The sequence below is a fragment of the Notolabrus celidotus genome, chromosome 14 (assembly GCF_009762535.1).
Source record: "Notolabrus celidotus isolate fNotCel1 chromosome 14, fNotCel1.pri, whole genome shotgun sequence".
NCBI classification, from domain to species: domain Eukaryota; kingdom Metazoa; phylum Chordata; class Actinopteri; order Labriformes; family Labridae; genus Notolabrus; species Notolabrus celidotus.
The window spans coordinates 20,147,361-20,175,235 of NC_048285.1; the positions used below are offsets into that span (position 1 = coordinate 20,147,361).

Consider the following 27,875-nt stretch of genomic DNA (forward strand, 5'->3'; position numbering starts at 1 on the left):
AATCTGTGCCTCTTTGTAATTTGTTGTTATTTCTGTTTTTACCGTTGCATGACCATTTGCACCTAATAAAATGTTACTTGACTCGACCTGACTTGATTGTTTACTTTCAATGTTCACTAAAAATGTATGAATATTTGTGCTGATCTTAAATGTCATTAAAAGTTCATTCGAAATCATTCATCGATAAAAATTAATTCATCAGTAATTGAAGGAAATGCAAGGAAGAGGACTCTCTGGAAAGGTTACGTAATACTGTGAGTTAACACTGTTAGCATACATTTGTTTAAACTGTTATATCCTGTGTAGCTCGGGATAAAATCAGCTACATATGTCAGCTGCTAGCTAGCTAGCAGTAGTCGTGTGTTGCTGTTTCCATTTGATTTGAAGTGCATATCCAAACACTGAATCAAGGATGGTCATTGCTGCTCACAGCTGAAATGTTTTGTAAAGGAAACAGAATTGTTGGATTGATTACCTTACATTTATTATCGTTTATAACAAGAGAAGGGGTGCTGGAACGAGCTAGATTCTCCTAAACTTGAAATATAGTTTTACCTGTATAATAATCGATTCGAACAATATGCCAACAGACTCCTCTTAGTGCTTTTGGGTACACAATTTGTTCTTATGACGTGACTACACTTGTGGTGCTGGTAAATTATCACTATTCAACAACACTATTTAAAACAAATATTTCTTGACTGAAAATTGTTTATTATCAACAAAAAGTGATCTATGTTAAAAAGTGTCCAGTGAAAAGGGTAAGGCTAGACATTTTCTGTACATCCTTGAGCACATTAACTACTTCAGCTATGAGTTGTTTTCCAACTCATACCATTGCACATGCTAATCACCTGCTAGCATTGTTTTTCCTATCACTCTTGAGACAAATCACTTGGGGTTGTGTGTTAATGATGTCATACTTTATTCAAAATACTTAATGTGGATTATAAATGCTGGCATTAAGACTTACTTGCTCAGAATGGGAGGGGGTATGTTAAAGACAAGATACCCCGTCCAGTCTTGGCATATTTTTTTTGAGATACGAGCCTGTCAAACATGTTTCTGTTTCTAATGTCCTTTCTTTTTGCAGGCAACTGACATGATGTTACATTTGGAAGTGGAATTGAATTGGATTACTTTGGTAACAGGAACTATTATTCATTCTAAACATTGCCATTTTTCTCAATATAATACATTCTAGTGTCACTTTTGATAAAGCAGATCTGATGTGAGTTGTATTTTGGATAAGATTTCACTGCTAGTTGATGCATATCCTGACATTCATGCAACACTTTTCTATGTGTTTGATGTCCAGAACAGCTGTATCCATGTCTTGGCTCATCTGGTCCCCCACTCAGCCCTCAGCCTGCTGCTTCTCAATGTAGTGGGCAGAAGGCTGGGGCTAGAGGTGGTGCAGGCAACAGAGTGCTCCCACTGGGGTGCACCGAGTGAAAAGAGCCTGTCCAAGGATGGAGATGTTATTATCGGTGGACTTTTTAATTTGTATTACATACCTTCAGCTGTAGAGCAGGACTTCATGGAGCAACCACATTATGAGCCTTGCACTGGGTAATATTATCACTATGTGTATCTGAAAGTCTGATGGTTATTATGTTTGTCATGTTGTTAGATCACATTCTCTGTATGTTTATTAAATGCTTGTCAGTGCTTGACTCATCTTTTGTTCTGCGGTGCTCTCAGGTTTGATCTGGAGTCATTAAAATACATGTATGCAATGGTCTTTGCGGTGGAGGAAATCAATCAAAATATGACGCTGCTACCAGGAGTTAACCTGGGCTATCGTATACTTGATAGCTGTGCCCGATACCCCTGGGCTCTGCAAGGTGCAATGTCACTGGTCGGAGGAGACACACACAGCTGCAACTCAACAGCCTCTACAACTCGATCTTCAGCTTATGAGTTATCTGTAAAGGCAGCAGGTATGCAGTAAACACTTTTTTTCATTAAAGAAACAGCTTATGTGGCTATATTGTAATAGAGTGTTCTTATGTGACTTTAAGTCTATCTTGTCTTATTAGTGGGTGGTAAGCCTGTTCCTTTGCTCATCGCTGCTGCCACATCAACAACAGGCATCATTCTGTCCAGGATCCTGGGGCCTCTCTCTGTCCCAGTTGTGAGTGTCTTTATCTCAGAAAATTAATCTTTAATAAGCTTTTGTTTTATACCATCTTCATAAAAAGACTGCTATAACTTTTAGAACCTGAAAATATTTCAGATTTAAAAATGATACTTGCGTTTTCTCTCAGATCAGCTACTTTGCAAGCTGCCCCTGTCTTAGTGACAGGATAAAATACCCAAACTTCTTCAGAACCATTCCCAGTGATGTTTACCAAGCCCAAGCCCTGGCACAGCTGGCCATACGCTTCCACTGGACTTGGGTTGGAGCAGTGATAGAAAACAATGATTATGGTAGACTGGCAATACAGGTGTGTTTTTGTTACTAAGTAAATGTCATTAAAATCAGTTATGTTTCTACATTGTATGAAATACTTCAACAGACAGATGTCCGGGATGATCTTTCTCCTATATTTTAGGTGTTTCAGGAAGAGGTTCGGGGGAAAGGAGTGTGTTTGGACTTCATAGAGACTGTCCGCAGAGAAACTGTTGTGAGAGATGTCAGACGTGCAGCACTCACAATTCAAGCTTCAACTGCGAGGGTGATTCTGATCTTTTGCTGGTATACTGAAGTGAGGAAACTACTTCAGGAGCTGGCCAGGATAAATGTGAGCATGGAAAATAATGAAACTGATGGTAAAATGAAAATGTCAACTGAATTTAGTAGTAACTTAATTTCATGTCCTGCACTGTAGGTGACTGACAGACAGTTCCTGGCTAGTGAAGCCTGGAGCACCAGTGAAGATCTTCTGCAAGATTTAACTATTTCAAAAGTTGCGAGTGGTGTCCTTGGTGTGGCCATTCGAAGTTCAGCCATCCCTAGATTTGAAAAATTTCTAAGAAGTTTGCACCCAAGTCATCGTCCTACTGATGTTTTCTTAAGAGAGTTCTGGCAGAAGGAGTTTGGATGCAATCCTCTTTCCACAGATTCATTGTTAACCCTCAAATCAAAGTCTGACCATCCATCAAATGTTTCCACTCCTACTCCATACAGCAAGTCTCTTCTGAAAAGCTTACTACCTCCCTGCAGTGGAAAAGAATCCCTGCAGAACATGCAGCGTCCCTTTACTGACACCTCCCTGCTAAGGGTGTCGTATAATGTTTACCTTGCTATCTATGCTGCTGCACATGCCCTCCACAGCCTTCTATCCTGCCCAGGGAGAGACAGATCTACTAGAAATAACAGATCCACCTGCTCCTCTCCAAAACACATCAAGCCCATAGAGGTAAACATAATCAATCACAGTTTAATTGTAGTTCTACTGTAAAGCATACTTTTGCTGTGCATCTAATGTACACAGATCAAATAATATTGACAGTTTCTTCAACATTTGATTCTTTCAGCTGTTGCAGCATTTAAACAAAGTGAACGTCACCACACCACATGGGGAAAGCTTTTACTTCCAAGGTGCTGACATCCCAGCAAAGTACGACCTAGTTAACTGGCAGAAAACCCCTGGGGGGCCACTGAAACTTGTCTTGGTCGGCCTTGTGGATGGGTTTGAGCCTCACCTGAACCAGTCAGCTGTTCAGTGGAGCACAGGATCCAGTCAGGTTCTCAGATCAACTTGTTGTTTTTTGTTGTCCATTCATGCATTTTTATATATTTATCAGCTTATACCTTAATGCCATTTAGTGAAAAAATTGCCTTCTTGTTCAGGTCCCTGTTTCACTGTGCAGTGAGAGCTGCCCTCCAGGTACCAGAAAGGCCAACAGGAAAGGGGAGCCTCTTTGCTGCTTTGACTGTATCCCATGTACTGAAGGGGAGATTAGTAATACAACTGGTGAGGAAATTAGATCAAATGAGCTCATGCTGCTACTATACTTTTATTGTATTCTCCTATCCCTCTCACCTATTTTATCATAAAGGTTCTCTTCATTGTGAGCGATGTTCGTCTGAGTTCTGGTCCAATGCTGAAAGAACAGCCTGCATCCCTCGTCAGCTGGATTTCCTTTCCTTTAATGAAACTTTGGGCATTACTCTGACTACAGCGGCTGTGTCTGGTGCTGCAGTGACATCAGCTGTATTTGTGGTATTTCTTTATTACCGTCATACACCTATGGTAAGAACATAGTAGTGTGGCCAGAGTTACATTCCCTGTTATCTGTGTACCCAATTCAGTTGCATTATCTACTGTCAGTATTTGGTCTATATAACAGTAGATTGTTTCAGAAGGTGAATTTCTTTCTAATTCATCTCCAGGTACGAGCCAATAATTCAGAGCTGAGCTTCCTGCTTCTTGTGTCTCTGAAGCTCTGCTTCCTGTGCTCACTGGTCTTCATTGGACGTCCATCAGTCTGGTCCTGTCGCTTCCAGCAGGCAGCTTTTGGGATCAGCTTTGTACTCTGTGTTTCCTGCCTCCTGGTCAAAACCCTTGTGGTTCTTGCAGTTTTCCGCTCAGCTCGGCCTGGTGCTGAAACCTTGATGAAGTGGTTTGGACCTGGTCAACAGAGAGGAAGTGTCCTCCTCTTTACCTGTGTACAGGTTAGCTTGTTTTTTTATGATAAATGCTCAATCTGATTATACATAATTGCAGTGAAATATGTTTACTTTTTTTCTGCAGGTCATTATCTGTGCCACATGGTTGGCCCTTAGCCCACCAGAGCCTCGGCGTGATCTGGGGTTCCGAGGGTCAAAGGTCACCCTTGAATGTGCCATGGCCTCTGTGGTGGGCTTCTCTCTGGTTCTTGGCTACATTGGCCTGCTGGCCTGCACCTGCCTCCTCTTGGCCTTTCTTGCTCGTAAGCTCCCTGACAATTTCAATGAGGCCAAACTGATCACCTTCAGCATGCTGATATTCTGTGCTGTCTGGGTTGCTTTTGTTCCCGCTTATGTCAGCTCACCAGGGAAGTATGTTGTTGCTGTTGAAATCTTTGCAATCCTGGCCTCCAGCTATGGCTTGCTGCTCTGCATTTTTGCCCCAAAATGTTTCATTATTCTGTTTAGGCCTGAGAAAAACACAAAGAAACATCTGATGGCTAGATAATAAGTCTATTTTTCATGTAAGGAAAGACCCTTTATGACGTTGCAGATGTGGTTTAAGAGATTGAGCCCATTGGTCATCAAAACTGAGGGTGAGATGCTTATTCCAAGAATTTATCAGACAAAAACACATCATTTATAACAAACTGATGGAGATAAAAAAGACAGCAAAAGTGGTCACCGACCAGCACATGTAAATAGTCTGTATTTTCTTCTCTTTTCAATTTTCTATGTCTTACAACTGCATCTGAAATGTGACATTATTTAACAATACATCAAAACTACTACATCTGATTATATGTTATTCTAGAAATGTAGTATGTGGGCATGAAAGTAGATGTACACATATGTACATATCTAAGACATCCCCCATCAATCACTGTTCACACATTTATTTAAGCCCATTATTTTACCTATTGTTCAAAATACATATTTTTTAATTATCTCATTCATTTGCATTAATATAAAAACAACACGATTTGGCTCAATTGCCCAACATTAATCTATGTCAAACATGTATTTGTAATACTTGAATAACTGGAATGAACACTATTGCTTCTTAAAAACAAACTTTGACTTCTGAATGATTTTATTACTAAAGTGGAGTATAATATTGAAATAATATCTGCAAGACATTAATTTAACTACATATATTTACTCACCACTGTGAGGTAGTAATGGTAACATGGGTATCTTTGTTTTGCTTAAGCTGTTTGTACTAACAACCACTAGATGGAAGTATTATACCATTTAATAATGCTCTTATGTCTCTCTTGTCAAAGTTTCTTCCTGGATGGACTTTTCTTATCTATCTTCAGCTATAGGGCAGGTATACAAGATTTCACTAATTCAAGTATATTATACATTAACTACTCATTGCAGTAACCTTTGCAGCTCCATCAAAGTGCAACCCCTTATAATTAATAAGGCCTTTAGATGTAGGGACAATGAGCACATATCTTGTGATTAAATATGGCTGAGGAACAGCTGAATAATAATCACAGTACATAATTTGAATGAACCTTTTTGATTGACACTGAATACATTAATCTTATTGTCTATCATGCTACTATAATTATATAGTTTAATGCGACTGCTGCTCATACCAAGAGGGAAACACAAAAGAATGATACAATTTACTAAAGACTGAGCACGGTTGGGGAAATAACACAGCATATCCAAATTATCAGAGGTCAAGGTCACTGAATGATCCAGGAGTCAGTAGAGAAAGTACTGAAATCAAAAAGGTAATTGATTTATTGTAAAAGACAGAAGAGAAAACTGTCTGTCTTACTGTTACACAAGGGATACAGACAAATCACAATGTCACTGAATCCCATGTATGCGAAAATTAGATAGCATAGAGCATATCACCAGAGTCAACAGCTAATAAAATCATCACTGGAATGGCCTATCACCCTGCACCAAAAGGAAAATGGCTTTTGTTTCCTTATTTTGACTTTCTTTATGTGTAAGGCACTCAGTATGATGTTTCTGACACAGATTTTTTCTCAAGGAAAATACCCAGATTTTTAGATTAGAAAGTGTTATTTCATCTTAGTTTTGTCAACTCTCTACAAGTTTGTACAAGACTCAGTTCACATAGGTTCTTCTGGACATGATTAAAAGTACCCTGTAGTTCCTTTATCACACTCTCTAGGGAAGAGGCAGAGGTATGTATGTAGGTGTCATCTGCATAATGATAACCTTTTTATATTACTTGCACTGCAACATATTTCATATATATATCACATAAATGGAAAAAATAGGACATAGCATGGACTCTTGTGTTACAACATGTTGTCTACCTAAAACACTTGAAAATCAATTGTCATCTTGGACACTAATTCTACCACTCAATTAGTATTTTTAAACCGTTTCAAGGGCCCTCTGTGAAATTTTGGAAAGACTATTCCTTTAACAGTATTTGAAGATTACCCAATAGCTAACCTCTGTAACAAACAGTGATCAATAGTTTGGGTGGCCTAAAGCAAGTCTGAGGAAAGTGCAACAGAGTTCTTTTGAATTCTTCCTTTCCTATCTTTCTTGTCAACAGCATTTAAGACCTTCACTGTCATAATTACTTATATTTTCTGACTTCTTTTTGGGCTTTGATATTAACTCATGTTTAGTTGTGTATAAAGGGGATACTGAATTCACCACAGTGGAATTATATCTGGAATACAGCTCTATCATGTTGTTTGCATTGCCACGTTGCTCAGTCACCATAAGTATAAATTGTATCATCTAAATAATATTCTAGATCTTTTTAGATGTATTTTTGTGATACAAGCAATGACTGTGCATCAGCTATGATCTGCAAAAACATGACAAACAACAGTTAACAGTTCCACACCCTTCCTTTTCCCCTAAGTGCCACCTCTCTGCCATTGTATAATGGGATGTAATTGCTTGTGAAATAAGTAATGATGGAGGCGAGGAGTTGCACACCTGCGGCTTATCTGTGCCTCCTCGCTTTACCACCCTCTAATTAATTCGGCTTAACTGAGTCCTCTGAGACGAGATGTCCGTGTGCCCTTTCACTCCATATGGTGTCCACTAAGTCAGACCTGCTTCCCCGACTCATTTTTATCCTGTTAATTCACAACATGTATTCTTTGCAGGATAAAAAAGTAAATCTTCTCCAAGGTAGATCAGGGTACACTTTTTAGCTTATTAGCAGAATATTAATGTTACCTAAGGTTACTATATAGCTAATTTTAAGGGCTTAAGAAGAAAGGCCACTAACAGCAGGGTTCACCTTACTTTGGACCCTTGATTACTGCCCCTAGCATTCATGTGCCTAAATATTAAACAGATACATGCCATTCATTTGTGACTTGGTTAACTACTAGCTTTTTACAAAACAGTCCCTCCTATACAGAACTATTTTTTGGTTATTAAATATTATGTTAAACAATCTGAGGCCTATAGTTGGTGAGCCCCCCCCCCCCCTCCCCCCTCCCCCCCCCCCCAAGTCTGTCTAGGAGATCCTTACAGAGTTCAATAATTGAATCCTGGGACAAAAACTCTTCAAACCTGTCAGCAAGCAAAAGGTTGTGTGGGAGGTTTTGGGCCTTGTTTCTTAGATTTAGTTGTTTCCTAGCCTGTAGGCTGGAAGGTGGGCAGATGGTGGTGGCTGGAAAGGCCATGGCCTTCTTTTAGATGGAGTTGTGCCGTGTCTGACTGCCCCGGTCCCAGGTGCAGGGGTAGATCATGCATATTTGCTTAGGCTGTTTTAATTACCATCTGCCATGTAAGAGCCAGATGCTTAAATGATACTCCAGCAGGCCCAATATGCCTGACTTTGCCCTCTGGGGACTTTGGTCTATTTGGAAACCAGCAGAGTGGTCCTGTGACCTCATTCCTCACCTTATGTAAGGCACATGCTGCTACCTGCTGTAGACGGCCACCTGTTTCACTATAGGATGTGGGGGTGACGCTGTAGGTCTTTATGTTTTATTAGAGCCTTTTATCAGCTAATATAATTTAAGAGCTGCATTTTCCCTCAGCGCATGATGAGTGCTGCTTCTTCGCTGTAGTGTAATGATGACAATAGACACCCTCAGGTTTAGTGTGAGTCCAATGCCAAGTAACAGGTAGACATGACTCTGTAGTGAGAATCACTGCATTGGCTCACATCACTTCCAAAACCACTGTAAGTGAACACAGTTTGTTACTGTATCAATAAACGCAGGTAGAAGTGAACCATGCAAAGAAGATACCGTGTATAAACATGATCCAGACATGCAGGCTGGGCCCTTCTCTTCCCTTCTCTTGGCCCAAGTCCATTTAAGATGGACTGAGGAAGGGTGGACATTTTACAGTCTGAAAAATCAAAATTTGGCATACTTTTTGGATCATGGACACTGTGCCCTCTGTTCTGAAGAGAAGAGGGACCACCCTGCCTTGTTATCACCGCACAGTCCAAATGCCAGCATCTGTGATAGTATGAGGATACATTAGGGCCCATGACATGGGTAGCTTACACATCTGGGAAAGCACCATTAATGCTGAACAATATATACAGGTTTTGTCACAACATATGCTGCCATCCAGACAACGCCATTTTCAGGAAACTTTGCATATCAAGACAAAGACGAACCACATTTTGCACATATTACAACAGCATGGCTCTGTAGAAGAGTCTGGGTGCTAAACTGGCCTGCCTGTAGTCCTGACTCATCACCCGTTCAAAACATTTGGTAGATCATGACACAAAAAATACAATAAATATTATACTGAAATGCATCAGGCAAGAATGGGACAGCATTTCACTTTCAAAAAATTGTCTCCTGTGAGTGCTCAGAGACTCAGGGCACTGTAATGAGAATTTGCTGTGGATTGAACATCTCAAAACAAACCAGTGTGCATACAACATCTCCATGCAAGATACACATAACTAGAATTTAAGTATAAAAAGCAATCAAAAGACATGTAGGAGTTGCATTGACTTCCCTTCTCTGGCTCATGCACTTTCTCTGTAACCACACATTACCTTTTATTACTCTACAGAATTCAATTTTACTGTAATGACTGTGGAATTAGGTAGCGAAGAGGGACCCACACATACCCTTTTATATCTATGAGTCACAGTGGTTTAATTTAATAAGATACAAATCAAATTGTATCTGGATATCAGTGCCTTCTTAGTAAATACTTTTGGTTCTCTAACACTTTTTCTTTTTTCATTGTTTGGCCCCCACCTTTGAGAGAAGTGATCTTGTGCAGCATCCTCCTGTTAACATTGCTCCACCATTGGCTTTACGGTTGTTATAAATACCCAGAACAACATCCATTTTGTGCAGAGCGGGAGGGGGGTTATGCTGCACTTGAGATGTCTTCTCATCTGTCATTTGATTTGTTGTAATTCCACTTCACATGTTGATGTATGGCTTAAAAGATGACTCTCTTCTGTTTTATAAAAGGGGATAACATTTGAGTTGACCTTTTTCTATTTCAGGAGCTTTGAACTGGATGTTGCACTTCTCATCGCTGTATGTTTTGTTCTTAAACCAAGTACTTTGTACATATTTGTAGTGTCTACAATAGCTGCATCTATGCCTGGGTTCTCCTGGCTCCTGGCTCTGTGGCCCTCCTCGCCCCTGCTGCTCATGGGGCTCATGGAAAGACCGCTAGGGCTCAGGCTGGGGTTGCAGGTTGTTCATTCTCTCACTTGTTCTCGGTGGGGCTCACCAGATGACCAGGGTCTGTTCCAGGATGGTGATATAGTGCTTGGTGGGCTCTTCAGTCTCCGTTACAGGCCCTCAGCTACAGACCAAGACTTCACCCAGATGCCATACTACCAGTCCTGTGCAGGGTAAAATACTAACCTTTATTTAATGTGAATACTGTAAGATACTTAAGCATATCTTTGACAAACAAAAATGATTCATTGGCTTAGTTTATCCCATGTTATATACAGGTTAATGTTTGTTCTTGTTAAAATCATGCTGGTAAATGAAATGATTCACTCCAGCTTTGTTGATGCAGAAAACTAGTTTGAATATCCCTTAAAGATTTTGTGTGTTTTTCTCTCTTTTCTTCTCATTTGTGCTTTCAGTTTGGAAAATCTCCCATTGCAGTACATATATGCTATGGTTTTTGCAATGGAAGAAATCAACCTTAGTACAACCTTGCTTCCAGGGGTGAAGCTTGGGTATCACATTCGTGATAGCTGTGCCATACACCCATGGGCAACTCAGGCAGCAATGTCACTTGTTGGAGGAGACAGCAGCAGCTGCAATGCAACATTTCTAACTAACTATTCTGCTATGAATGAAGAGAAGATCAGAAAAAGGAGCGGTACTGAATGAAACTTCCATATATAGCATATCAATGAGGGGAACTATACTGCTGAATGTATGTTTGAAACACAACTGGTCACTGCTTTATTATAACAAATCCCATTTGCTTTGTATCACAGTGTCGTCAGGTGATAAGCCTGTTCCTTTGATTATTGGTGGTTCTTCATCTGTGGCAGCCAAAGTACTCTCTAAAATCCTGGAACCACTCTATGTACCTTTAGTGAGTACTATAACAACAAATACATTTATCTTAAGCCTGATTTAAAAAAAAAAAGATTTCACTCATAATGTTAAATTTGATCATTCTTTTATTTCTCACATAAGACATTGCTTCTTTACTTGAGTGGATTCATGTTGAACATAAAGTGTTCAATAAACTTTTATCTGCTATCTAACCACATTTTTAGGTTCCCTTCTGCTGTCCTTACCCAAATTAACCAGTTCAAGCATTAGGGACTTTGATGCTAGGGGAAAAATAATGATGTAACACTCCTAACCACATGCAATTTCAAACTAAAAGGATGTTTACTTGTGTGTGTGTGTGTGTGTGTGTGTGTGTGTGTGTGTTTGTGTGTGTGTGTGTGTGTGTGTGTGTGTGTGTGTGTGTGTGTGTGTGTGTGTGTGTGTGTGTTTTGTCTTCAAGATGAGCTACACAGCAAGCTGCCCCTGTCTAAGTGACAGAACCCAGTATCCTAATTTCTTCAGAACCATGCCAAGTGATATTTACCAAGCCCGGGCCATTGCTCAGCTTGCCATTCGCTTCAAATGGACCTGGATTGGAGCAGTGGTAGCAAACAATGATTATGGCCACATGGCAGTAAAGGTGAATTTTATATATTTTTTTCTCAAACATTTATTGTAATAATGTAATTTTTACAAAAAAAATCTACTTAAATACAGATAGTTTTCATTTTATTATTTTTTTCCCCCTCTCAACTCCAAGATTTTTCAGGAGGAGACTCAGGGTAAAGAGGTGTGTCTGGCATTCATCGAGACTCTCCAGAGGGAAAGAATTGTGAGTGATTCCAGAAGAGCAGCACTCACAATCCAAGCCTCCACTGCAAGAGTGATTCTGGTCTTTTCCTGGTACACAGATGTGAGGGAACTGTTCATACAACTCTCCAAGATAAATGTGAGAAACTGAGATAAATACAAAACATACATGTTGTTGTGAATACATTATAGATCTTCTAAAATAAATCATTTTAATCAGAGTTATCTTTCTTTTTTTCTCTGATAAGGTGACTGACAGACAGTTTCTGGCCAGTGAAGCTTGGAGCACCAGTAGTAATCTCCTTCAAAATCCTGTCACCTCTGAAGTGGCAAGAGGTGTTCTTGGTGTGGCCATTCGAAGTTCATCTATTCCAGGATTTCACAATTTTCTAAGGAGTTTAAGCCCTTCTAAGCGCCCTGATGACAAGTTCTTAAGAGAATTCTGGGAAAAGGAGTTTGGCTGCAGTCCTAATGTTACACCTCAGTCCCCATTTCATAAAAACAGGTTGTTTCTGAAGGCCTCACTTCCTCCCTGCAGTGGTACAGAGTCCCTTCAGAGTGTGCAGAATCACTTCACTGACACCTCTCAGCTGAGAGTGACTTATAATGTCTACCTTGCTGTTTATGCTGCTGCACATGCCCTCCACAGCCTTCTCTCCTGCCCTGACAACAAAAACTCCACATGCTTTATTCTGAAACACATCAAACCTATAGAGGTACCCACAATTATGTTTACTTCAATACTTCTATGAGGCACATTTTAGACTCTCGCAATCTGTGCTTGAAATTCTTCTAGAGTTGAAAACAAGCACTTGAAATGTAAAGGATGCATTTGTTCTTCTCAACTACTTTTTCACTAAAGCACCAATATTTGTTTTACTTGAAGCTGTTGCAGCAGATGAGCAGCGTGAACTTCACCACACCACAGGGTGATCTGTTGTATTTCCAAGGGGGTGACGTTCCAGCAAAATATGACCTCCTCAACTGGCAGAAAACACCTGAGGGCCCACTGAAAATGGCCCTGATTGGTCGTGTGGACGGGTTTGACATCCACCTAAATGAGTCAGCTATTCAGTGGAGCACAGGATCAAATCAGGTGGTTAAAAAAAGGAGAATAATCTTAAAATAGACCAGTACAGATATGTATACTACTTCAAATAAGAACTTTTGAGAATGGCTGTACTTGTTATTCAGGTCCCTGTTTCAGTGTGTAGTGAGAGCTGCCCTCCAGGTACCAGAAAGGCCAACAGGAAAGGGGAGCCTCTCTGCTGCTTTGACTGTATCCCATGTGCTGAAGGAGAGATTAGTAATACAACTGGTGAGGAAAATACAACACTTGATCCAATTAACATGGCAACAGCAGCTCAACCTGTCAATAAGACTTTCTAAAAATGCTTCCGCCTCATCTACAAATTTCTCTTTTTGAGATTTCCACAATTACCTCTTATCTGTCATGTTTTCCAGGTTCTCTCCATTGTGAGCGATGTCCACCAGATTTCTGGTCCAATGTTGAACAAACAGTCTGTATCCCTCGTCAGCTGGATTTCCTTTCCTTTAATGAAACGTTGGGCATTACTCTGACTACAGCGGCTGTATCTGGTGCTGTGGTGACATCAGCTGTATTTGTGGTATTTGTTTATTACCGTCATACACCGATGGTAAGAACCCAGTGTAATGTCATGAAACGTATACTGTTTATCTTCTGTGTTAACCTTTTTATTTATTCATTTTCACATTTTTAGGTACGAGCCAATAATTCAGAGCTGAGCTTCCTGCTTCTTGTGTCTCTGAAGCTCTGCTTCCTGTGCTCACTGGTCTTCATTGGTCGTCCATCAGTCTGGTCCTGTCGCTTCCAGCAGGCAGCTTTTGGGATCAGCTTTGTACTCTGTGTCTCCTGCCTCCAAGTCAAGACCATAGTTGTTCTGGCAGCTTTCCGCTCAGCTCGGCCTGGAGCTGAAGCCTTGATGAAGTGGTTTGGACCTGGCCAACAAAGAGGAAGTGTCTGTGTCTTTACCAGCATACAGGTCAGAGTTTCAGTTGTTACTTAAAATTAAATTATAAGTTAAGTTGGCGTAAAATATATTAATATGCTACTGTGCTTTCCCCCACTCAAGGTTATCATCTGTGTCATTTGGCTCTCACTCAGCCCTCCAGTTCCTCAAGCTGACCTAAAAGTTCCAGGAGTAACGGTCACTCTGAAATGTGCCATGGCCTCTGTGGTGGGCTTCTCTCTGGTTCTCGGCTACATTGGCCTGCTGGCCTGCACCAGTCTCCTCTTAGCTTTTTTAGCCCGTAAGCTCCCTGACAACTTCAATGAGGCGAAACTGATCACCTTCAGCATGTTGATATTCTGTGCTGTCTGGGTGGCTTTTGTTCCTGCTTATGTCAGCTCTCCAGGAAAATTTTCAGTTGCTGTAGAGATATTTGCAATCCTGGCCTCTAGCTATGGATTACTTTTGTGCATATTTGCTCCAAAGTGTTTCATCATTCTTTTGAGGCCAGAGAAAAACACAAAAAAACACCTGATGTCCAGATAACTGTCAGAAAACGAAGACAATGCATGCTGTTACTTGAAACATGAGATAAATTGCAGTAAAAATTAGAAAATGTTACCTAAAGATTTAATTTTCACACATGTTTGTAATTGAAAGTGTTTAAAAAATGTGACTCAATATCTGCTAGCTAGCTGCTATCAGGTATCTATTGATGTATGTAGATGGACGACTTATCTGTTTAATTATATATAAATGTATGCTTTTTTAATACTTTCTGACCAAGTGATACAAGTATCACAAACACCTTTGTTTACTTCATTGTTAACAACTTTTACTCATTCACAAAACCTTGTAGTACTTTGAAAACAGAAACATTAAAAAAAATTCAGATCCGAAGTGGTCTTTGTTTTTAGTTTTCCTTAGTAGTGATCAAACTGCTTTACTTTACAGCTAGAAAGTTTTTTTTTTAAGTTTGAGAATACAAAAGGGTTTCATCTTGTTATACTTTACAATACATTTTAACATCAGTCATTAACCAGTGGTAGACTAGCAGCTAGTTCCTAACTGTTCCCTCTCAGTTCCAAAATGAGGAGTTACAAATTATGGACCTATTAGCTAATCATTAACTTATAGCACGTTGCTAACTAGTTCACAAATGAGGAGTTACTCAAGATCAACTGATTAGCAGCCGTGTAAATTTTGAAAGTGTGGTCATAACCACCATCTCACAGCAAGATGGTTCTGGGTTCAAACCAAGCGGCAACCTCCGGTCTAAAAATATGAGTCAATGCGGAAGTGTTAAAAGCTGCAGTTCATCGAGGATCCACTTGAGGCTGGCTCCGGAAGTGCCAGAAATCACATACACATGAATGGGGAAAAGACGATCTTTGCAGCATTAATAAACATGTTTACAGCCTGGTACAAAAGACAAGTGTAGTCTGGATAGCTCATTTCTCGACGTCCTCTCACTGTGAGGGGGCTGAATTTTTTTCTAACGCGGCAATTTTGAAGATATTGAGATTACTAGTCTTCCAATGAGAGGCACAGCTGCCTGTGGGAACACTGTAGCTGTTGGCTAGGAGGCTCAAAGCCCGCCTCTTTACATCACACTGGCTCGACAGAAGCAATATGGCTGCCGCTGCCGATTGGCTTCAAAACAGCGTTTAGAAACAGATGGGTGACGTCACGGATACTACGTCCATATTTTTTACAGTCTATGGGGTTGACAGTGAGTATAGGTAGACAACAGGGAAGTAACAGGGAGGTACTGAAAAGTTAACATATCACTGGGGAGTTAAAATTGGCAAAATATTTCTGATAGCTTTCTGGTCAGCTTTCTCTGGAAATGTACCATTGTGCTACCTTTGGGTTCCATGTGCCTCATCAGAGAGCACTCAAAAGTTAGCAAGAACTGTTGCCCTATGCAGGCCTTTTTAAAACCAAATATATAAAAACTAAGTTATGTGCTGTATATTTAAAGAAGCATCGAAGAACTTACAATAAAAAAGGGTTAGTTATATTTCTCCTGCACTTTCACACGTTACCCCCTGCATATACAAACTGCTGTCATGCTGTTGTTGTTTTCCTTTCACTCTCAAGAGGAGCTTGTGTGCGTGTGTACCTATGATGTCATTTACTTGCTTTCTATAAAAACTCACATTTACAGTTCAACTGTTCAGAGGAGGAGGAGGTGGAAGTTATGCCACAGGTTGAACACCCCAATGTTGCAATGTGTCTAGGTTTTCTATTGTTTGAATAGATGTGCTTTGAATTTCAAATTGTTGCTTCTCCCTGCAGTTGGATAACTAAAGGTGAAAATAGTGACTTTGCATTGAGAGGGATTATATCGCATTTGACTTTTTTTTGTTGCAGTAACTTTTGATTATACTATCTTGAAGAAAGCTGTCCAACTGAGTTTTCTGTGCATGTTTAAAGTGTCCACAACAGCTGCATCCATGTCTTGGTTCTACTTGCGCTGCACCTTGTGGCACTCCTCAGCCTCATACCTGCTGCTTGTGGGGCTCCTGGGCAGACAGCTGGGGCTGAAGGTGGGGTTCCAGGTGGTTCATACACTGACTTGTTCTCGGTGGGGTACGCCCAGCAATCAGGGTCTGTTTCAGAATGGTGATGTAGTTATCGGGGGGCTCTTTAATATCCATTACCGTCCTCCAGCTATTGAAAACGACTTCACTCTGCTGCCACACTACAAACCTTGCACTGGGTAAAACTCTGAACTGTGCTTTTATTGTGATTACTGTTTTACCTTGATAGAAATATTTATATTTTTGCATCTTCTGTCTTTTTGATTTTCTGTTACTCTTTCTCTCCTGTGGTCTCAGATTGCAACGTGCTGCTTTGCAGTATGCTATGGTGTTTGCAGTGGAAGAAATCAATAATAGCACAACACTGCTACCAAGCGTGAAGCTGGGATACCATATTTTTGACAGCTGTGGCAGACCGCCGTGGGCTCTCCAGGCAGCATTGTCACTGGTTGGAGGAGATCGCACCAGCTGCACTTCAGAGGACACTTCAGATTACTCTGCTGTGTCCGGAGAGAAATACAGAGAACGGAGAGGTAGCTTTTTGTGCATTTATATCATATGCAGCTCATAACAACTAAATCAAATTATTCAAGCAAAATAAAGACAAAGAGTACCAACATAATGGTTCAACAAAACAAAAATCATGTTAAAGACTCACAATGAAACCTTTTTGTTTTGTCAGCAGTTGATCCTCCTGTTCCCTTGATCATTGGGGGTGCTTCATCTGTGACAGGCCAGATACTCTCGAGAACCCTGGAGCCTCTATCTGCACCTTTAGTGAGTTATGATTTAGGTCCAGCAGATACTCTTTACTTAAACCTTGTCTCCTTATTGTTTGGTTGCTTGTGCCATGCTTTACTGAAAACCCTCTTTTACAAGGCAACATCAATTTGCTGCAGTGAACGTTTTATCTCAGGACATATGATCACAAGTTCTCAGGATGAAGAAAAAACATGGAAAAAAGGAAACTGTTGTCTTAGAAACTATGATTATTAATTAAATAAAGCTAATAGGGAAACTTTTTTTGTCTTTCAGATAAGCTACATGGCAAGTTGCCCCTGTCTAAGTGACAGACTTCAGTTTCCTAATTTCTTCAGAACCATCCCGAGTGATATTTACCAAGCCTGGGCGATTGCCCAGCTCGCCATTCGCTTCAAATGGACCTGGATTGGGGCGGTGGTAGCAAACAATAACTATGGCCACATGGCAGTAAAGGTGATTTGTTATGTAGATACTTTTAGTATTTCATAATATCAAAGAAATATACTAATTAAACAATTTCTATCAATTAATACGCTTTTTCATCTGTCTATATCAGGTTTTTCAAAAAGAGACTCAGGGTAAAGAGGTGTGTCTGGCATTTGTTGAGACACTTAACAGGGAAAACATTGTGAGGGATGCAAAAAGAGCAGCACTCACAATACAAGCCTCCACTGCAAGAGTGATTCTGGTCTTTTCCTGGTACACAGATGTGAGGGAACTGTTCATACAACTCTCCAAGATAAATGTGAGAAACTAAAATTAAGTTGTGTTTGTGAATACGACGAGGAAGGGAGCATTTGTATGATTTTTATTAATGGCTTCAGTAAGAGTAACTTCAACTTGATCAGGATCTCTTGTTTTCACCAGGTGACTGACAGACAGTTTCTGGCCAGTGAAGCCTGGAGCACCAGCGATGACCTTCTCCAAGATCCTGTCACAAGAAAAGTAGCAAGTGGTGTCTTTGGTGTTGCCATACGTAGTTCCACCATACCTGGATTTCAAAATTATTTAAAGAGTTTGAACCCAATTCACCGCCCTGATGATGAGTTCTTACAAGAATTCTGGGAAAGGGAGTTTGGATGTATTCCTAATGCCACACCTTTGCCTTCTTATGTCACTTCAACACCATCTCATGAAAACAGATTTCTTCTGAGGGCTTCTCTCCCACCCTGCAGTGGTACAGAGTCCCTGGAAGGAGTACAGCATCCTTTTACTGATACCTCTCAACTCAGGGTGGCGTATAATGTTTACCTTGCTGTGTATGCTGCTGCACATGCCCTCCACAGCCTTCTCTCCTGCCCTGATATGGATAGCTTGTTAAGAAACAAGAGCTCTACGTGCTCGTCTTTAAAACCCATTAAACCCATAGAGGTAAGCCAGATTATAAGTCTTTCCCTAGAGGGTAAATCTACTCTTTATAAATTGTGCTTTTGAAATAACAGGAGGAATTTTCATGAAAGAAATACCCCCTCTTTAAAGAAATATATGCATTTTTTAAAGGCTGCAGGTTACCATGTGAATAATTAAAAAATGTTGATCCTCTTCCAGCTTTTGCAGCACTTGAACAAAGTTAATTTCACCACGCCACAAGGAGAACATTTTTATTTCCAAGGAGCTGACATTCCACCCAAGTACGACCTTGTTAACTGGCAGAAAAGCCCTGATGGGCTCCAAAAACTTGTCTTGATTGGCCGCGTTGATGGGTTTGATCTCTTCCTTAATGAGTCAGCTATTCAGTGGAGCACAGGATCAAATCAGGTATAATATACAAAGAGAAGTTTGATTGGGATCTTTTATGACAATACCAACTTGTCCCTGAGAACATTAGTTGTCTTGTTGTTCAGGTCCCTGTTTCAGTGTGCAGTGAGAGCTGCCCTCCAGGTACCAGAAAGGCCAACCGGAAAGGGGAGCCTCTCTGCTGCTTTGACTGTATCCCATGTGCTGAAGGGGAGATTAGCAATAAAACTGGTAAGGCAATTAAAATATATAATATCAGATACTCATGTCAACTAGTTCAAATTGCAGTGACCTTGACTCCTGAATGTCTCTGCTTTAATTTCATCTGCCCTTTCCCCTTTTTGATTTTTCTGTCCCTTTCTTTCATGTTCCCTCTCCCCTCTTTCCATCTTCTTTCAGGCTCTCTTCATTGTAAGCGATGTCCATCAGAGTTCTGGTCCAATATAGAAAGAACGGCATGTATCCCTCGACGGCTGGATTTCCTGTCTTTTAACGAAACGTTGGGCATTACTCTGACTACAGTAGCTGTGTCTGGTGTTGTGGTGACGACAGCTGTATTTGTGGTGTTTCTTTGTTACCGTCATACACCTATGGTAAGATGTTATGAAAGGTACACTGTGTATTTTTTCCAACTTCTTCGGTTTGTAGTTTTCTAAAAGTGCAGGTGGATGTTTTTGTCTCTCTATTTATTCTTTTTCTCATTTCCAGGTGCGAGCCAATAATTCAGAGCTGAGCTTCCTGCTTCTTGTGTCTCTGAAGCTCTGCTTCCTGTGCTCACTGGTGTTCATTGGTCGTCCATCAGTCTGGTCCTGTCGCTTTCAGCAGGCGGCTTTTGGGATCAGCTTTGTACTCTGTGTTTCCTGCCTGCAAGTCAAGACCATAGTTGTTCTGGCAGCTTTCCGCTCAGCTCGGCCTGGTGCTGAAGCCCTGATCAGGTGGTTTGGTCCCGGCCAACAAAGAGGAAGTGTTTGCCTTCTTACATTTGTACAAGTAGGTAAACTCTCAATTATTTTCAATAGCTAAATAAGCTCTGCCTTTTATAAATATCTATTTATTTTTATATTTAGATAATCATCTGCTCCACATGGTTATCCCTCAGTCCCCCAGTGCCTCGACGTGATCTGGGGTTCCGAGGGTCAAAGGTCACCCTTGAATGTGCCATGGCCTCTGTGGTGGGCTTCTCTCTGGTTCTTGGCTACATTGGCCTGCTGGCCTGCACCTGCCTCCTCTTGGCCTTTTTTGCTCGGAAACTCCCTGACAACTTCAATGAGGCCAAACTGATCACCTTCAGCATGCTGATATTCTGCGCCGTCTGGGTGGCTTTTGTTCCTGCTTATGTCAGCTCTCCAGGGAAATACACTGTTGCTGTTGAGATATTTGCAATCCTGGCCTCCAGCTATGGATTACTTTTGTGTATTTTTGCTCCAAAGTGTTTCATTATTCTTTTGAGGCCAGAGAAAAACACAAAGAAACACCTGATGGCCAGGTAGCAGAGATACAGTGTCAATGTACACATTCAAGCTAATGAAATCCAATACATGCTCACTTTATTGCTCATTGGTTCAGTCATTTAATTGTTTGATTTATATACATTCAGCCTAGTAAAAAAGAGTTTTAAAAAATGCACTTTACCTTTAAAAGAAAAAAATAGATTATAAAATGTCAGAGTTCCTTATTGCTTCAAGTTTATCTACTAAATTGTATCTACAATATATAACCTAATGGCTCTATCTCTAAATCTTAAGTATATTCTTAAGGGTCTTTGGAAGAAAAACACAAAAGACATTTTTACTTAGGAACTCTGTAGATTATTTCTGCAACAATAAGAAACCTACACTACTGAATTGTCTTCTCCCAATTTGGCAACTCTATGAATAAAAAAAATCTTCAAGTTGACTTGTGTTTGTCTTACTTGTTGCAACAATACTGTATTGATACTTTGATTATTAATTTAATATCAATTGGTAAAGCCTTTGTCAGTTCACTTTATCAGTATGCTGATTGGGTGACTTTCCTCTGCTGAGAAAGCAGCCTTTCTTTAGACAGCCACTTAAAGAAGGCCATATTAGCCTCATATCTATGTATTTTGGGTTCTTAAAGCTTCAGTAAGTAATTTCACTTTAGGTTGATTGTGGCGCCCCCTGTGGACCAGGTGGTACCTCATCCGTCTTTGCTAATTTTGTCCTGTACATGATTAAGTCATGTTTTCTACAAAAAAATCTCACTGTTTTAACTCCAAATCATTAATCGTCTGAAATCACTTCCATCGAATATGCTATAAAATCTGTTAAGGTAGCATGTTGCTAACCATCTGGTTGACACCTACCCCCACCAGCAATTTTAGACATGGACAGGAGGACAACAAAACACATAAAAAGTTGTGTATTGCTAAAAAACAACCATTCCTGCAGTCCAAACTTTTCAACCATTGAAAGCATTTGGTATATCATAAAAGGAGAAATATCACAAAGAGGACTCAAGAAAATCCTTCCATCTCAAAAATCCTAAAACTGATCTCCTCGGTTCCAAATCCTCAGTTGTTGTTGAAAGAACAGTTGATGCAACAGTGGTAAAAATGCCCTTTTCCCACCTTTTTTCTGTGGCTGGCATTGTAACATTTTCAGTTTCTTCATTTGGTATTTTGTCATTGCACTATTTTAGATCAAACATAGGCTTTAAATGATTTGCACACCATCAAATTATGTTTTTATTTATATGTTACAGTGTCCCAATATTTTGGGAATTGGATTGTATCAAAGCTATCAGTATGGGAACAAGACGTTTTTAAGTCATGTTATATGCAGATGACATTTTATTATTGGTGTCAGATCTATAACACAAATGAATTAAAGGAATTGTTGTTGGATAGGGCAATATTTAAGCTCCCTCAATGTTAGCACAACCTGGAAGGGTAAATCTGACTCAAATAATTGTGCCTCTACTTAAAAAACAAAAACACTGATGGCAACAGTTTAATAGATAAGAGGACAATCTGTGCTCAGTACTTAGTCAGCCCATCATACTGCAAACTCGGCAGGTGTCACACCATTTGGTAATTGTTACAAGCAAATGCAGCTTTGTTTCGACAATTCACTGCTCAAAAAATGAAAGGGACTGAAATAATATAGTATGTAATAGAATAATTTTAATTATTGATATGGCAAAAATATGACAACATTTTTTGTATTTGTCTAAAGACAGAAGACATCCACCAGCTCAGACATGGAAAAGCAGACTGTACAAGATCTAATGATTATGATAGAATACAATACATATTCTTTAAGACTGTTAAAATCTACTGTTTTTATGGGCTAGTGGTCCCTCGACCCATGATTGCTTTCTTTGTGTTCCTCTCTGGTCTCAGCAGGATTATGTAACATTTGGGTCCAAACAGTGCCAATAGGAGACCAAAGCTGGAGGCAAGGATGGCAAATATCTCCACTGCATCTGCATATTTGCCTGGAGAGTTGACATAGGCAGGGACAAAGGCCACCCACACAGCACAGAAGATCAGCATACTAAAAGTGATGAATTTGGCCTCATTGAAGTTGTCAGGAAGATTCCTTGCCATAAATGCTAACAGGAAGCTGAGGAGTGCAAGAAATCCAATGTAACCCAGTAGGATTGCAAAACCTATTGTGGACCCGACTACACATTCATACACTATCTTGTCATTAAAGTATTGAGTGTTTTTATAAGGAGCTGGTGAGGAGGAGACAATCCAGATGGTGCAGATTGCTGCCTGGATAGAAGTTAGAACAAGAACTGTTCCTCTCTGCTGCATGGCACCAAACCACTTCAGACTGGCTCCACCTCCTGATTTGGAGGCCTTGAAAACAGCTATAACAACCATGGTTTTCACCAGGATACATGAGACACAAAGAACAAAGCTGATCCCAAATGCTGCATGTCTCAACTGGCATGTCCATAATCTGGGACTACCAATAAACAGCAACGAGCACAGGAAACAAAGTTTGAGTGCCACCAAGAGCAGGAAGCTCAGTTCTGAATTGTTGGCTCGTACCATGGGTGTGCTGCGGTGGTAGGTGAAGATTCCCATGACAAACGCACAGAGAAATGTGCCAAGCAATGAGGCAGCTGTCAAGCAGATACCCAAAGGCTCATGGTAAGAGAGGAACTCTATTTTCTTAGGAATACAGTGCTTACGCTTTGGGCTTGACCAGAAGTCCTCAGGACAGCTGGTGCACTCCATGGAATCTATCAAAAGTGGATGTTAGTAGGATTCATTTTTTAGTTCAGAGAATGTTATTGTTAAAGTGAAATACAATGAATTTCTAGCAAGTAAACTCACCAGTTGTATTGCTGATCTTTCCATCAGAACAAGGGATGCAGTCAAAACAACACACAGGTTTCCCCTTCTTTCTAGCCATGCGAGTACCTGGAGGACAGCTCTCGCTGCACACTGACTTTGGTGGCTGTGGGTAGAACTAAATAAGTCATTTTGTAGACGGTTACACAGTCTCAGACAGGTGATTTTGTCTGAAAAAGTAGAACTTACCTTTTTCAATGCAAAGTTCCAAAAGATTTTGTCATCATCAATTTTCAGTTCTCCATCTTTGGAGTCTGACCTCTTCACCTCACCCACAGTTTGAACTTTAGTCCGTCCATCAGGGAGCCACAGCCAGTTGATGACATCATAGATTGGTAAGGCATCACCATTTTCATCAAACAAAACCCGATCACCAAAAGATGTGGAGAAGTTGACGTTTTGCAAATAATGAACAAGCTATGGATGGAGAACAGAGTTATTTAAAGACAAATCAGTAATGAACAGGCCCTCATATCTTTGTTCACACAGTGGCATATTGCAGCTACAAGGTTTGTAGAAGCTGTGGGTTGTGCAGCAGCTGTAAATGTCCAACTGAAGGTGGGGCTCAGCATTAACCAAAATGTGGTTATTTTTCAGTGTACATGAGTAGTTTTAAGTATGGAGGGAATATTTTAGTACTGCCTTTTACCAGGTGGTGATGGTAGGATTTACCTGTGACAATGTTCATGATGGAGTATCAATCAAACATTTTAGATTGAAAGGTAATTCAAAACTGTACAAGGAACTTAATACTGTTGTTCCAAAGGTGGCACTTTATACTTAGATACGTTTAGGCTGGGGCTGTTGTGAAACCTGTGAAATTTGGAGATTAGACATTGTTTTACATTGTAAAAGTGATTCAACAAGGTGGCACTAGTATGGGTGAGAAGTGTACATACAGATGTCTTTAGGAGTGGATCTTGATCCTGTATATGAATTTAGAATCAGATCAAATGTTGTATGAAGGAGTTACATCAACTTCCTGTTTCCTGGCCAGGCATCAAAGTCTGTCGCAGTCACATATCCTTCAACAAAGAGTCAATCTTGATAATAAGGCATTTTCAATTACTAAAAACTTTCTGACCACATTTGAGCAGAATATGCTTAGAGAAGGGGGAGTACCTCAAAATGTAAAAAATGTGGTTTACTGTTGGAAGGAGAGGGCGCTATGGCTATAGTAAATTTGCATGTAGTTGTGTTCAGGCTGGCACTGTTCTAAAACATGTACATTTTAGTGGTAATCAAGCCTCACACAGAGTTAGTAAGAATTTAATTTATTGGTAAATTACAAAGTGAAGACTTCCACTTTATTTCTTCAAAATATATACTTGTATACTGAATCTCATCTGTGTAGGTGAAAGTAACCTATATGGGGACAGTATGGAACCATATTTGAAAAAGTCTTGCCTAATGCATTGGCCAAGTTTGGTGCTTTTAGCAGCATATAAGCCTCCAAATTTTGGATTAATTGCATGTAAATATATTTTCTTATTGAAAGTTTCTCATTCTGTATAAATCTAAAAAAACATCACAATTATAAAGTAATTAAAAATCAAAAATATTATCTCAATGCATAAACAAAGTAGACACAGGTAATACACACCTGCCATGGCTCCAATTTTTGCGAATTAGCACAGCTGTGCCCGCTGAAAGGCCCCCTCCCGGGTACACAGTGCAGCATATCATCGAGGGCATATGCCAGAGCATACACAGCCTTGTAAATATTGTACTCAGGCCTCAGGTTAGAAACATCCAAGAACTCAGTCTTGGCATCCTGCAAGTTTTCTTCTCCAGTGCAGGGTACTTCCCCAGTTTCCATCAGACTTGCTGGAGCAAATTTACACCCAAATGTGTATTCCCAAAACTGCTTCACCTAGGAAACAGTATATTGTGAGGAAATCCTTAACAAAAACAAGATATCAGTTTGAGCTTTCTCATTATTGTGAATGATTTATTTGAACTTAAAAGGAAAATATTGTATTTAACTCATACCATGTTAGTTTCAGATTGGTCACTGTCATTCTGATCAGGACGTATTCGCAGGAGAAATTCTCTGAGCCCTGGTATTTCTCCTCGGCGGATGGCAATGCCCAGTGTTCCCCTCAGGAACGGCATGAGTTCTGAGGTCTGGAGCACAGTCGATGCTGTCCAGGCTTCGCTTGCTATCCACTGCAGACCTGTCACATTCTGCCTCAGCACCTGTGTGCAGAATTTTAAAGTGTTTATGTCTAAGATGTCTTTCGAAGAAGAAAAGGTATTTTCTTCTGACACAGTGATAGTTCACTAAGATTTGTTTGACACTTTAATACAGATATGATATATCTGTGTGTGTATATATATATAAATGTAGTTCACCAACATGAGTAATGATGTCTCATGCTTATAATAATACGCACGAGACATCAGTGCTTACTGATGTTTCAATGCTACTTTTTTTCTAGGCTGCATAAACAATAATTGTAAAATTCAGGATTTTTGTTTATCACATATGCTTCAATTAAATGAGTAGTCATTTCAGTATTGCACAAAAGCCTGAGTCTGAATATCAACATTTCAAGTGTTTTTTTTAATGAGCAGAGTCATCTGTGTGAAACTTTCAAGTTGTGTATCTTTGACGCCCCCTATGAACAAAGCATTTTTCTAAGCAATTAAATTAGAATTTGAATCTTTTGAAAACATTTAAAAAAGGCAGTTTCAGTTTAGTGCTGTTAATTGCTTCATCTGACACCAACTGCACAGCAGGAATGAGATAGAAAACATAAAATGACAAAATATTACATTAAATAATCAGTGTTACAGCTGATGGTCTGGAGGTCATATGAAGGCCTTGGTATTGATTCCTGGCTGCTATATCACATGCTTAAAACTACTTACAGGAGCTTTAGTAATGTCATGTTTCTTTCACTCATGTATTTTAAAGTCTTTATCATTTTTACTTCTGCCATAAGATGAATCATGTGGAACTCGTGGGCAAACACCATAACCGCACGAGCTGTGGACTCCTTCATCACATCAACAATCCTCTTCAGTTCAGTTTGGTCACTGTCCCAGGGCAAAACCTCCAAATACGCCAGACAACTTCCACCAGATCGAGTCAGGTCTGACTGGAAGGATCGAGCAACATGGAGCCCATAGTCGTCATCACTGACCAGCAGGCCTACCCAAGTCCAGCCAAAGTGTTTGAGAATCTGAATCATAGCATGGACCTAAGGGAAAATATTGTTGTGAAGTATCAGTGCACAGAAATGTACTTATGACGTGACTTACATACCTAACTGCAAAAATAGGGATACACAGAAATTATTACTTGTGCTTCATAATTAAATTACTAACAATTAAAAGATGCAGGGCAAGAAAGAGTTTTGTTTCATGTCGAAAAAAAACATCTTCAATCTTGCTGTGTAGGAAACAGAGTTTGTAGTTTATGAAGTCATCTTGATTAAAGCTGTTCACCTGGAAAGTATCACTCGGGATTGTTCTAAAAAAGGATGGAAAGCGATGCCGATCGCTCAGGCAGGAACAAGTGGAAAAATAACTCACCTATAAAGAAACATACATTATGGAAACTGGTACTCACATATGTCAAAATGTATCACTTTGAAATATGAATTAATTCATCGAGATTATACTTTAAAAAAACCATTCAGAATATTGAGGCTAAAAACACTTACAATAGGCATTCTGTATAGACCCACTACAGTGGAAGTAGCGATAGAAAATGTAGAGGCATAATCGCCCACGATCCCCAGGACTGGAGGAGTTCCTGAACAGTTCTCCTCAAACAAATACTCCTCTTCTCTGCCACTGGCCAGAGATAACCCACCACTGAATCCAATCACAAGTGCACCGCAGTTGTCATACAGACTGTATCCCAGAGTCACATTGGGTAACAGATCTGAGTTCTTGTTGATCTCATCAATAGCAAAGGCCATGGTCATTGCATGCCTGAAACCTAAAGTATCAAATCTGACAAACACAATACTGCAATTAAGAAGTCATATGGCTCTGTAAGACAGTAATAGATTTAAAAGAAAAAAAAACAGTTGAGTCCATATAACATTATTACTATTATATACTTTAAAATATGCTCTTCATTATTTAAGAACTAACATTTGTACTGTCAATAAAAGTGTTAATGTTTTGTAAGTCATTCAGTTATTTTTTTTCACCATGCATTTTATTATCAAACAACAGTATTTGCACAGACTCACCCTGTGTGTGAAACTTACCCTTTGCAGCTGGGTTGTCGTGGCTCTGAGGTGTAAGTCCTCTCAGGGAAAACAGAGGTATAGTGCACCTCAAACAGCCCACCCAGCACCACATCTCCAGGTTTGTGTATTTCATTAAGTTGAAACCTGCTCAGTAATTTACAAGGTGAGCAAGACGAGTTGGATAGAGAGTATGAGGAGGCGGAGAAATAAAACAAGTTGAATAAAAGTGAGTGCAGAAAAGCTCCCATAGCTGCGACCCTCCTGCTGCATCTGTTTCTATTGTTCATATGAGGCTTTTTTATACGCAAGGCTTCGTCATTCCCAATAGCATGCTCACCATCATTATTCAACCTTTCACACCAGCCACCAGAGCATT

The 27,875-nt window shown here is 40.0% G+C and overlaps 3 protein-coding genes and 1 long non-coding RNA gene across 4 annotated transcripts; 3 read left to right on the top strand and 1 right to left on the bottom strand.

Moving 5' to 3' along the window:
- The first annotated feature begins 161 nt into the window (after positions 1-161).
- LOC117824953 lies at positions 162-1,362 on the top strand. The gene is made up of 3 exons (XR_004633752.1): positions 162-254; positions 1,094-1,144; positions 1,319-1,362. It is a non-coding gene; the product is annotated as an uncharacterized LOC117824953 (long non-coding RNA).
- Positions 1,363-1,738: 376 nt separating this feature from the next.
- Positions 1,739-14,780, top strand: LOC117825674 (extracellular calcium-sensing receptor-like). Its single transcript, XM_034701592.1, has 22 exons — positions 1,739-1,893; positions 2,050-2,137; positions 2,271-2,450; positions 2,559-2,747; positions 2,835-3,073; positions 3,134-3,365; positions 3,484-3,693; positions 3,800-3,923; positions 4,009-4,202; positions 4,343-4,624; positions 4,704-4,881; positions 10,163-10,442; positions 10,686-10,927; positions 11,058-11,140; positions 11,573-11,752; positions 11,873-12,061; positions 12,171-12,638; positions 12,809-13,018; positions 13,117-13,240; positions 13,387-13,580; positions 13,665-13,952; positions 14,037-14,780. Exons 1-22 carry the CDS (start codon positions 1,739-1,741, stop codon positions 14,457-14,459), a joined length of 4,752 nt encoding a protein of 1,583 aa, XP_034557483.1. The 3' UTR covers positions 14,460-14,780.
- A 1,592-nt stretch (positions 14,781-16,372) lies between these two features.
- LOC117825675 (extracellular calcium-sensing receptor-like) lies at positions 16,373-20,808 on the top strand. The gene is made up of 11 exons (XM_034701593.1): positions 16,373-16,638; positions 16,757-16,992; positions 17,142-17,227; positions 17,495-17,674; positions 17,778-17,966; positions 18,089-18,592; positions 18,770-18,979; positions 19,066-19,189; positions 19,358-19,551; positions 19,667-19,948; positions 20,026-20,808. Exons 1-11 carry the CDS (start codon positions 16,373-16,375, stop codon positions 20,446-20,448), a joined length of 2,694 nt encoding a protein of 897 aa, XP_034557484.1. The 3' UTR covers positions 20,449-20,808.
- Positions 20,809-22,124: 1,316 nt separating this feature from the next.
- On the bottom strand, positions 22,125-27,747 carry LOC117825676 (extracellular calcium-sensing receptor-like). The gene is made up of 9 exons (XM_034701595.1): positions 27,518-27,747; positions 26,960-27,254; positions 26,742-26,828; positions 26,225-26,494; positions 25,281-25,487; positions 24,892-25,161; positions 23,478-23,705; positions 23,271-23,394; positions 22,125-23,176 (listed from the first exon to the last, which is right to left on the bottom strand). Exons 1-9 carry the CDS (start codon positions 27,745-27,747, stop codon positions 22,263-22,265), a joined length of 2,625 nt encoding a protein of 874 aa, XP_034557486.1. The 3' UTR covers positions 22,125-22,262.
- Positions 27,748-27,875: the final 128 nt, after the last annotated feature.